At 35.6% G+C, this 12,416-nt stretch overlaps 1 protein-coding gene and 1 long non-coding RNA gene across 7 annotated transcripts; both read left to right on the forward strand.

Annotated features, from left to right (window-relative positions):
* Nucleotides 1-1,481: 1,481 nt before the first annotated feature.
* Nucleotides 1,482-4,299, forward strand: LOC110897746. Of its 6 annotated transcripts, XR_004876143.1 has the most exons (8): nucleotides 1,485-1,715; nucleotides 1,800-1,898; nucleotides 2,304-2,447; nucleotides 2,677-2,738; nucleotides 2,845-3,059; nucleotides 3,482-3,526; nucleotides 3,684-3,854; nucleotides 4,080-4,299. It is a non-coding gene; the product is annotated as an uncharacterized LOC110897746 (long non-coding RNA). The 6 variants fall into 6 exon arrangements; XR_004876140.1 differs by having other exon boundaries at nucleotides 1,482-1,715; nucleotides 2,304-2,738; XR_004876141.1 differs by having other exon boundaries at nucleotides 1,483-1,715; nucleotides 2,633-3,059.
* A 3,577-nt stretch (nucleotides 4,300-7,876) lies between these two features.
* Nucleotides 7,877-9,227, forward strand: LOC118485748 (vacuolar cation/proton exchanger 1c-like). Its single transcript, XM_035982181.1, has 5 exons — nucleotides 7,877-7,993; nucleotides 8,065-8,508; nucleotides 8,584-8,637; nucleotides 8,738-8,818; nucleotides 9,138-9,227. The coding sequence occupies exons 1-5, from the start codon at nucleotides 7,877-7,879 to the stop codon at nucleotides 9,225-9,227; spliced, it is 786 nt and encodes a 261-aa protein (XP_035838074.1).
* The last annotated feature ends 3,189 nt before the right edge of the window (nucleotides 9,228-12,416 follow it).

Below are 12,416 nucleotides of genomic sequence, written 5' to 3' on the forward strand. Positions count from 1 at the left end.
ATAGCTATAAAAGGTTAATAGCATGAAATTATAAGAAACATTACTTTTCATTAAAAAGAACCTAATTTAAGTCAAAAAAATGTTTTATATAGAACTAATTAAAAAAATCTATAACAAAGTAAAATTTACCATTGTAGGTTTAGGTTTTCTCACATAGTTTTCTATTCATTTAAGCTTAACATTTTTTTATAAGTGTTGTTTTACTTCCTATTTTTTCGTAATCGTCTAAGATACATGCTAACTTAGCTAATGTTATTGCGATCATGTTTTATTATATCAAAATAGCACACACAATATCTAACTATGATCTTTTAATATTAAGAAATAATTAAAACACAGTACATTAAAATAATATAATTTAAAAAAAAAAAAAAAAAAAAACTTACCTAGCAAAATCTACATGTGAGTATTTAATACACTAAAATAATCCATTTATGAAAAACAAATTATAAAAACTTATATACAACTATGAAGGTTTAGGGTTTTAAAAATATTTTTCTTTAGTTTAGAGCCAACATTTTTTTCATAAGCGACGAACCAGTATTTTGTCACAATTAACTAATTTACATGCCAACTTAGCTAATGTTAGTGTATTATACAAAATTAAACACAAAAGAATAAGCTATGTTCTTTTCAATATATAAACATAAGTATAAAAGGTTAATAGCATGAAACCAAAAGAAACATACTTTCTCTTTTTTCGCTAAAAAAACCTAACATAATTAAAGTCCATAAATGTTTTATATAGTATTTAATTAAAAAAAATAAACTCTATAACAAAGTAAAATTTAGCATCGTAGGTTTAGGGTTTTTCAAAACTGTTTTTTATTCGTTTGAGCCTAATATCTTTCTAAGGGTGTAAGGGGCACTCCCCTAAGAGGGGAGTCCTATCTCTTACGCATAACCAATCCTCGTGTGCCACGCCAACTCCCCTCTTAAACTCCCCTAACACCCTAAATTGATGGCGGCACTCCCCTCTTAGGTGACTTGGTTTTTTATTAAAAAAAAAAAGGAAATTTCTCATTGGTCCAACCCTTCCCTCTCTCCTCCCTCTCTTCGGTGAATCCCCACCGATTTCTTCCCTCTCTCTACCTCACCGCCTTGATGGCGGCACCCCACCTAAGAGGGGACCGGGGTCACCGCAAGGGGTCACCGAAGGTGCCCCGAGTACCCTAAGTGTCATTTTACTTCCTATTTTGCCACAATCGTCTAAAATACATGCTAACTTAGCTAACGCTAGTCTGTTCATGGCTTGTAATATAAAAATAGCACACACAATAATTAACTATGATATTTCAATATCGAGAAACAAAACACATATATATATTATTTATATATTATGAATTTAAAACATTGTATTGCATTACTGGTTGTACCTACTGCATAATGTTTTGTATATGGAAAGTAAGGCTTAGGTTTTGACGTGTGTCCTTATACGTGTCCTTTGCTTCACATGTTCTGCTTTACCATGGGTTTAGGTTTTTAAATTTGGTTCTTCATCACCCACAATTTTATAGAGAGGTGATAGAGATAAATTAGTGTTATCTTCTACAATGGTTATGAGGTCGATGATGGTGCAAGATCGGGAGGTGGTTGCGGAGATCAGGGTAAGTGTCAGTGTCCGCTACAGAAATCTGGAAATAATCACTTCTTCTAAGAAAGTTCATCAAGATCTAACGTTCCAACACAACAATCTGCTCCTTAATCGCAACTTCGTACATCTCTTTTGGCTTTTTCTTTCACAAAATAAACTTAGTAACTTATAGCTTCTTATATAACATAATAACATATAAATGCAGTGGTGGTGGCACTGGTCCAATCACCGATGGTGGAATGGGTAGCTGGTCGGCCCTTATGGTCTTAAGCATCAGGAAGAGTTTTTGCAACATGTGATTCAGGTTCGATTATAAATATATTAGCTTGAATGTGGGACTTGAGATGGGTATGAGATTATGAACAATATGTATTAATGTTTACAAGATTTTTGCCCATATAAACATTTAGTAGGTTATATGTTATAAGATACACTTTCTCTGACTTTCGACCTGATTCCTTTCAAGCTATTACTATTATTTATTGTACATGTTTATAAGGAATATAACTATTTTACCTGTTTGAACTTTTAGCAAGAAAACATAACTTAAATCAACCCATGTATAAGAAACTGGTCAAAATTGCCACTACTAATCGGAGTTGCTATAAAATGTATGCTTATTAATTATTATATATGCATGTACATTTTACATTAAAGGGTCAGAATCACTACCTCTAGCTACTAGCATAACCAAGCTAAATTTTGACAGATTCAGAAGGAATACGGGCGAGTAGAGTATGAACTTGGGGCGCCGACTAGAGCCCATCCAAAATGGGCCGCTATGATGGTTGTGGGTATAGGAACAGGTGTCCTAAGGATCATGAGCAAGCAAGACGTTGCCCCTTATCCCATTGTAAGTCCATCTTGCATGTCTATGTTTCTTTTTGTCATTCACTTCATCATTGTGTATGTTGTTTCAGCAACTTGACGAAATAATAAATAGATAGTTTATGATTAAAAAAAAGCATTTGTCGATGTCATAAATAGTTACACATGTTTCTTTTCAATCAATTTGTGTTTCATTTGTGTTTTATTTAGGGTTTATTTGGATATGTACTGCTTCTTTTGATGTTGAATTGCAGTAATCTTCATTTAACTGTCTCATTAGTGCCCGAAGCTTTTGAACCCTACATCGAAGTTGCAGGTCATGAATTTGATCCTTTTCTATTTTATATATTATAAACATTGTTTGGTTTCAGAATCTGCAACAGGTTTTGTTTCTCGCTTGAATCGTTTTAAATTTGAGCCAGGTGTGCTACTTTTAGATTGAATTGCTAAATAACTTAAAGTGTACTGAATTGAGAGGACTTGCTTTGGGAGATGAAGGGGATCAAGTAATTTCACCCTAGAGGACCGAAACGCATGATGCTCAAAGATGATGACGAGGTGCTTGCAGTTTTAGCTACACGAGGCTGCGAGAAGACTACATCTGGAAATAAGCTTTATCGTGATTACCATATTAAAGGTAAAAACTTTTGATTTTATTTTTTATCCAATATATTTGTGTTTGTTATGGAAGTCAAAGTTTAGAAGTTCTACTCTTGGCATATTGTCAGATTTCTTGATTGCTTAAACTTTTTGCATATTTTGATTTTAATGACTTTACATATGTTTTAAATTTTCTATTTATAGCCTAAGTGGTGTCTTTTTTTTAATGTTAATCAATTTTGGGTATGAAAGTGATTTGTGGTAAATGGGATCATTGTATCGGACCTATCCGTACTGTACCGAACCGTTACCAGTCTTAAAAAGCGGGAACCTCGGGTGCCGGTACCGCCATATCCGACGCCAAATGCTCATCCCCACTTTAGGATATATAAAAATGGCCTTCCCTTATCACTTTTATAACATCGACTGATCAGATCATTCTGTGTTGTTTGTGAACAGTGATCGCCAGATGACATGGAAGGGGCCGGAAAATTGACTGTTTGGGTAAGATTTGGTTTTTTGTTAGTCATTTATCTTCATTTTAGTTTACCCCAAGCTAATAATCATATTACATAAAATAACATAATAAGGGAAACTGGCAGAATGTTGTATTTAACACCCCTGAACTTTAACCAGTTTTTTTTCTTTTCCTTTTCTTAAGTCGATTTACGTTGCAATATCCCTTCTTCTAGACCCTTTTAAGCGTAAATGTTGAGATGAAAGCATGACTGTTGAGATGATGATCTCTCAAAGTTTGTTAGCATGTGTACATGGAGATAACAAGAGCAACTTAGGGCATATATAAGAGGCGAGAGCGCACACATTCTTCCATGTAAGTTCTAATGATATTTTTAACTATGGCATTTAAAATTTGGTCGATCTATTATTTGCATATATGCCAACTACAATCTCATGTACTTAAATGCTTATTACATAACTTAGGATTACTCACTTTTAAAGTGCTTACTAAACTTTTATTTTCTGCATATATCAAAATTATCACTATTATAAAGAATAGAATACACTAACTATATGCTCTATTGTTACTACTGTTCAGTTGGCAAAACGAGGTTTGTGGTCTGATGGAGTGTTGGTCTAGAAGTGTTCTGTCTTGGCACAGGACGAGGGAGGCGAGGCTACTAAATATTTCACTGACTTTCAATTATAGATGTAGCTTGGTTTGTAAAGAGTACTTGATCTTCACTTGGTCTCAATGACATGTATAGTGTACATATTCAAAAGAAGCCTCGAAATATCATTGAGTGTCATTGGGTTTATTTAGGTGAAACTAAATAAGAAATAATTGAGTATCATTGGGTTTATTTAGGTGAAACTAAATAAGAACTACTCGATTTCTTGCGACTTTTTAATTATCTTTGTTATTTTATACCTAACAAGGCTTATAGAACACTCCGGTTTAGCATGCCGCATCCGCGACACAACGTGCGTGTAATACTAGTTACATTAAAACTATATGATTTTCCAAAAATCTTACACATTCATTCGTTAGCAAAATATACAGATAAGTAAATAATAGTTTAATACACTAAAATATTCCATATATAAAAAAATCTATAAATATGAAGGTTTAGGGTTTTCAAAATATTTTTCTTTAGCTTAAATCCAACAACTTTTTCATAAGTATCGCATTACTGGCCAGTATCTTGTCACAACTAACTAAGATACATACCAACTTAGTTGGTGTTAGTGCTTTCATGTCGTATTATATAAAAATAAACACAAATAAATAAAATATGTTTCTTTGATATATAAACATCTATACTTTCTATAAAAGGAGAAAACTGAGTGACTTAAGAAAAGCTTAGTTGGCAGCCATAGAGGTAGTCCAACAAGGCTTTTCTTATGTTATTATTACATCATCAAGCTTAATTTAAAATACATTTAAAATTCAAACATCTGCCCCTAATTCAAATTTGAAAGCTCTGCCACACTTGAATTTCAAAGCTCTGCTCACATAAAAGGGCAAAGCTTTGCCCACATATATATATTTCAAAACCTCTGTTACATTCAAAATTCAAAATTCTGGCTCCACATATATAAGATACATGATTTTGACTCCACATTCAAAATTGAATCCATCTCTCTCTAAAATCCAGAACAACAGAATTCATCTCTCTGTATCTTCTTCAATCTACATTTCACAAACCCTAACCCTAACACACTCATCAATGGATGCGTATCCTAAAATCAATGCCGATTTTTCTAGTAGAACCATCTCCGGTGGTGTTATCACTATTGTATCTTCCGTTTTCATGCTTCTGCTGTTCTTCGCTGGGCTCAGTGAGTTCTATTTCTATTTTTTGTTTGATTTGTGACTAATTGTTGTGTTCGCATGATTTGTTTCAATCGAAAAAGTTAGGTTTAAGAAGTTTATGATTGGTCTGGATTACTTCAGATTTACCTTAAATTGGTCTAAATCTCATGTTTCTTTTTTATGAAAACCCTAGATCTATGTCATTATAAGCTAAACCTACACAGGCATCCAGATCTTAACTTCTCACATTGCACTCGGAATCACCGGAGGTTAACTGCAGTGGAGGATTAGAGGATTCGTGTTGGTAATTATTGTTGAAATTAGGGTTTATATGAAGAGATTTGAGTGAAATTGAGAAGGATGATGCAAAATATGAGGAAGATAATAATGAAAATGGTTAGCCGGAAGCGACAAGAAAAGGTATTTTAGTGTTGAATTAATAAAATATTGTTGAATTAAGAAAATATTGTTGAATTTAGTTCTTGAGTATGTGTTTTCCCAATGTATTAATTTGATTTAAGGTTTATTTCTATGATGCGATTTATACATATGTAGTGACCTTTTTCATATATTTTTTGGTTGAATTTTATGTTGCAGGTCACCACATGGATGACAATTATTGTTCCAATGAACATAACCTCATATCTGTATCTATATTCTCATGGTGAAGTCTCATAGGCTGCATCTCAACCAGTGTAATAGATACGTCCTTTCACATGTTTTATATACTGCTTTCACTTCAGCTAATATTTGTTCATGCTTATTTCGTGTTCATAGCATAAAAACCATGTGAATAACTATATTACAAGAGTAGATTGTCATACTATGGTAGGGCTGTGCATGAGCCGAGCCGAGTTAGGGCAAGCTCGGGCTCGGCTCGATTATAAACCGAGTTGGCTCGGCTGATCGGCTCGGATTTGAAACCAAGCTGAAAATCTAAGCTCGGGCTCGGCTTGGTCAAGGAGAATGTCTGTTGATCCGTCTTTAAAAACCAACGAGTTATTTAAAGTAGCGGAAAGGGGATCAAGGGAATCTGGGGTTAATTATAGGTTTAATAATCATATTGGGTATGAAAAGACAGTTTCAAGTAATAAGGATGGTAATGTTAAGTTAGATGATGACGATGATAATGAAATATCTTCTTTGTTGCGTGTTTTATGCATTAGTTTCTCATACAGGTTAAGTTTTTTGGTTGAGATGATTGATTATCTAAATAATAAGGATGGTAATGTTAAGTGAGATGATGACGATGATGATTAAATATCTACGAATGACCACTCATAACCGATACCCTCAGATGCTTCTTTTGCAGATTTGGATGTAAAGACAACCAGGCGTTAGTTCTGGAGGGCCATATCGGTGATCGTTGGCCAATCGCCACCGTCTTTGGGCATCCGAGTCACCGGAAACATGTATCTGGTGAGACCAGATGCACTAAAAACTTTGGTCAATCCATCTGGGGATGTGACATAATCCTCGATGAAAAGGTGAGTTGCATATCATTCAAATTCTACATAAAAAGAAGTGATTCTGCTGGCATGTAGTTTTATAAGTCTTTTCTTTTCTCATCAGGGTGGCTCAGAACTAGAATCGAAGACCAAATCATCCGAGGCTAAGGATGATGATATGGACATGAGTGATGCAGAATAGAATGTAAACCCTCAGATGCTTCTTTTGCAGATTTAGATGTAAAGACAACCAGGCGTTGGTTCTGGAGGACCGTATCGGTGATCGTTGGCCAATCGCCACCGTCTTTGGGCATCCGAGTCACCGGAAACATGTATCTGGTGAGACCAGATGCACTAAAAACTTTGGTCAATCCATCTTGGGATGTGACATAATCCTCGATGAAAAGGGTGACAATTTCTCTAGGATTTGCTTCTAAAAACTTTTGAATCTCTCTTAGCGCATTGATCGCTGGTTGCTAGACAAACGGGTTGCATTAGTCATATGCGTACAAATGGTTTCTTTCTTGATCATAAAAATAATTTATGAATCTGTAGAATATATATAAATTAATTCAATCTATAACTCATTGCCGATATTATTCTCTAACTCTATACTGATAATGTGATCAGTGACAGTGTGACAACACTAAACTTTATTTTGGTTGTCAAGGGCAAATTTAAAGTAACGGAAAAATAACTTCATCTAAATCAGAATGCTTGTATATTGCTTTGAAACTACGTAAATGGAAGTTATGGGCAAACCGAGTTAATTTCTTTGTTAGAGCTGGTTTACCTTTGGCAAAGGAATCATTGATCATAGTACTGGCAGTACGGATTATTAGCTACCAGTTAGTGATAGTATGAATTGTTAAAATCTAATTTATTTCAAGTATAGATAACAAGAGACATGCTTACATATGCTATTATGTTGTAGCATATGTACCGAAGGAATGACACATCCAGATGTCGTTATTGATGTCTTTATTGAAGTCATACATATCCAACATTAGCCCTCGAACACCATATCTACTTTGGTGCATGTTTTATGCATTAGTTTCTCATAAAGGTAAAGTTTTTTGGCTGAGATGATTGATAATCTGAAAATAATATGCAGGCTAATACGTGTTAGATATGTCTGTAAAAGAATATATTGCCAAGGAGAAAGAACATATCGATTCTTTACTGAGGAGTGCTTTGTCAAGGAGAATATCTGATGACCCGTCTTTAAAAACCAATGAGTTGTTTAAAGTAGCGGAAAAGGGATTAAGGGAATCTGGGTTTAATTATAGGTTTAATAATCATCTGAAAATAATATACAGGCTGGTGCTCGTGAGGCAGTTGAGAAAGCGAAATTTGAACTGCACGTGTCGTTTAACCGGTTGAAAGTGTTGGCACATGAAGCGATCAAAAAGCGAGACGTGGTTGTTAGATCGAACGAGAAGTTATCAGTTGAATTAATGGAAATTGGGAAGGAGAAGGAGGAGTTGATGAAACAGAAAGAGGAGGTTGTTAAGGAGTTGGAGGAATCTGTTAAGGCTAAGGAAGGTGTTAAATCAGAGATCGGGACCGCTGCGCAGATGTTAGTGACCGGAATTGATAAAATATCTGGTAAGGTTAATCAATTTAAGAATTTAACTGCTGGTGGATTGCGTAGGTCTCAAAGGTATACCAGATTGCTTGTTGTGGCTTACGGAGTGATTAAGGGTAGGAATGAGGCTCGGGAGCATGCTGGAGCCATCATCTTTTCTCTTAAGAATAAGCTGGTGTGTACGCTGAAAATAATATATTAGTATTTATTATTAAAATAATATATTAAAATATGACTTTAATGAATGCAGGATATAACTTTGGGGTGGCACTTGGTTCTGCAACTCAAATTGTTGTTTTTTGTGGTGAGTTTTTGTTGTTCAATCTTATGATATGTCATATGTACTTATGATATGTCACTTCTTCATGAAATGTCATTTTGATCATAATTTTAATGTGGTTTAGGTCCCATTGAGTGTAATCGTTGCGTGGATAATAAATGATTTTTTTTTGTTTGAAATTACTCATCAATTTAGTTCTATAAAGGTCTGTTTTATGTTTTGAAACCTCTGTGTGTTGTGAACAGAACTTAGAAAATAAAAAAGTGGTTCATACATCTGTAAACTTTGGTCAACAGATGTTTGAAACCACTGTTAGGTTAAAACAATGTTTTGTGGAGAAAAAGTGAAACCACTGTTTTGGGTTAAAATAGATGTTAGAAACAGTGTTTTGGGTTAAAACAGATGTTAGAAAATAACACAGTATTTGAAACCACTGTTGGGTTAGAACAGTGTTTTGAAACCACTTTTGAACCACTAAAGAAGTGGTTTACTCTTTTAAACAGAGTTTTGTTAGTTTTTGTTAGGTTTGTTGTTTAATCGATATCGCTGAACAAAACGGCATCGTTTCGTGTGAATCGTTGTTAGAAAAAGCGTTTCGTGCAAATCGTTATTAGAACAAAACAACATCGTTTTGTGGTTTACTGTTTTACACAGAGGTATATAGCTATGGTGGTGTGACTCTTATGGTTTATTTGATGCAATCTCAGATGTGATTCGGATGGAAACAATATAATTCAGATGATGGATGGTCGAAGTTGGATATTATTATCAGATGATGATGGATGATGGTAAAGGGAAGCAGAAGCCGGTCAAAATTACCTGGAATTTCGACGTCACCAAGAGAACCATCAAACAAAGTGATTGAAACGGTCTCTTGTGACAACCCGTGCTTACGAGGTTAGCGTCGTTATAATTATCTTACTTTTATAAATACATGAACTTGCGTGAAGAATTAATTGTACACATCAAATTTAATTTATACAAACAAATACTTGAAGATAAACCCTTAATGTGTTTAACCGACTCAAACCGTTTGAGCCAAAACATCTGTTTCGCGTGTCGATCCAACTCACTCGCGTAACTCGAAATTATGGAGCCCGAACCATAGCATGAAAACTAAACACTTATATTAACTTGCTAAGTACATGGATAATTAGTTATCGGTATTGTTGAACTATTATGTTTTTGTTATTAGATTAGTAAAAAAAATTATAAATACCTATTATACCTATTATCACCAACCCAACAACTTGCAGCCCCAACCCTCCTCTCGGCCCATTCAACTCGGTTGTTGTTGATAGCCCACAACTTCACCTTTTCTATCTCGTGCATGTGTTCTCTGATTATCTCACAAAAAAAGGAACTCAACCCTAACTGAATCCCTCATATTATTCCTCACTTGCGGAACCCCTACGGCGATTGGAAAACCACCACCCTCCTCCTCTATCTCGTGCAATAGTAGACTAGAAATTAGTCTCTCAAGATCACCACCGATGTCGGTAAGTCTTGTTCACCTCGTAGCTTTGTTTTATCAACGCGTTGCCTCGGTTTCGATTCGATGTTAGCATCGTTTCATGACCGTCGTTTGATATATACATGTATGTGTAGATGATAGGCGATTGATTTGCACATGTTGTTGATGAACTATAACATGTACGACGATATATAACTAATTATGTTGTTGGGATTGAACCCTACCAAAGGAACAGATAATAAAAGCCAAAACTGGATCACAACAGTAGATTCATTATAAGCAGATGTTTGGTTGCAAGTCTCTCCCCTTGAAAGTGGTTTCAACATCTGCTGACCTCCTATCCGCTGATCATGCAATCTGCTGACCTACAACTACTGACCAAGACAAAGTCTGATAAAAGAACTAAAGCTCTGCTGCTCAATCAACTGCCTTGGATCAAGCACTGCTGATCATGACAACATCTGCTGGGCTCACAGCAGTGGAAGGATGCAGCAGCAGTTTATATTTGGTTTATGCATTGTAATGTAATATCAGTAGTTAGCATAAGCAGTATTTGTATAGATCAGTTGTTAGAGTTTGTTAGGAGGTTAGATGTCACTTTCATGGTGACGTCAGCTTAGATGCTCAGAGGTTTGCAAGTGCCTATAAATAGAACAGTACTCTGTACTGTTCTGTTTAGCTCATTCACCATCTTCTTTCTGCACGAACAAACACTGAGCTCGAGCTGAGGGGGAGTTTGCATATCATACTTGCATTGTAATCAAAGTTTAAAAATAAATTTAATCATCTGATTCATTGTTGAAAATGTATGATTGAAAGCATTTCTTCTGTTTGATTGTGAAAAGTTTGTTCCATATAAATTCCGCTGCACCACTCTTTCACTTGTTCATTTAATTTCAAACACAAATCACAATCAATCTAAACTCAGATCCTAACAATTGGTATCAGAGCTAGGACAGTCAAACTTGATCTAACAATCATTTTGACGTAAATAGTTCAGCTCGAAATTGTTGATACTGATCGTTTGTTCGTTGTGTTGAAAAACAGAGTAAGGTTTAATCACCGATAAAGTTGATTAATCAGTACCTGTAAAACAACAGGAAAGATGTCGCAATCTCAAGATGATAAAAATAACATTGGCTCTTTGTTTAAACCACCTATGCTGAAAAGAAATGAGTACAACATCTGGGAGCGAAGGATGCGTCACATCCTCGCTCAACAAAACACTGGATGCCAAAGCGTTTAGCATCATAGCCTCTGCACTCCCCAACGAAATCTATGCTGGACTGTTACATTGTGACAGTGCAAAAGAATTGTGGGATGCATTGAAGGAACAGTTCGGAGGAACAGAGGAGGTTATCGAAAACAATAGGGAAATTCTGAATCAGCAGTATGAAACGTTTTGTCACATCAAAGGGGAATCACTAACCCAACAATTTGAACGTTTCAGCTGTCTCATCAGTGAACTAAGGCTTGTTAAGGTTACATTACCAAATGTAACCCAAAATAGCAGGTTCCTTAGATCACTGCCAGAAAAATGGGACACAATCGTTTTTGTCACTAGGAATTCAGCTGAATTCAAAGATCTGACCCTGACCCAACTCCATGGTAGACTCCTGACCTACGAAAGGGAGTTGAACCAAAAAAGGAGGTTGCAAGAGTCTGGTAAAGTTGCTGATGATTATTATTCGGCAGCACAACTCTGTTTGGTCAGGAAGAATCTGGCAGTAGTAGTAAGGATCAGAGTTATGATCATTTTATTGACATAACAGCTGGGGGAAACTTCGTCAACTCTGATTCTCACTCTACAAATTATGCTTTCACAGCAAATACTGAGAACCAGATGTCAGATAATTTGTGTTTTGAGCTGAATGATTTGCAACATTTTGATCCCACTGACTTAGGAGATGGACATATTGAATCAGTTGGCCTTGCTTAGTGTAAGAACAAGCAAGTTCTATAAAAGAACAGGGAGAAAATTTCCAGGGCTTCATGGAAATTTAAGGGTGGGGTTGGATAAATCTAAAATCAAGTGTTACAAGTGTAGTAGGCTAGGTCACTTTGCTAGAGAATGTAGGAGTCAAACTACTGGTCCCATAATAACTCACCTAGCACAAATCCTAGACCACAACAATAAAACACTGTGCACTATACCCAATATGCCCCTGCAGCACATGTTAACACTGCTCATTATGCTGCAACCCCTGTGCCGGTGCATTATGTTCAAACCACTGTTCCACAAATTCAGTATGTTCAAGCCCCTGTCCCTCAGGCACAAGTACAACCTGCTGCACCTCAAACAACTGCTCCAACTGTGACACAACCAGAT

The sequence above is a fragment of the Helianthus annuus genome, chromosome 13 (genome assembly GCF_002127325.2).
Source record: "Helianthus annuus cultivar XRQ/B chromosome 13, HanXRQr2.0-SUNRISE, whole genome shotgun sequence".
In the NCBI taxonomy this organism is placed as follows: domain Eukaryota; kingdom Viridiplantae; phylum Streptophyta; class Magnoliopsida; order Asterales; family Asteraceae; genus Helianthus; species Helianthus annuus.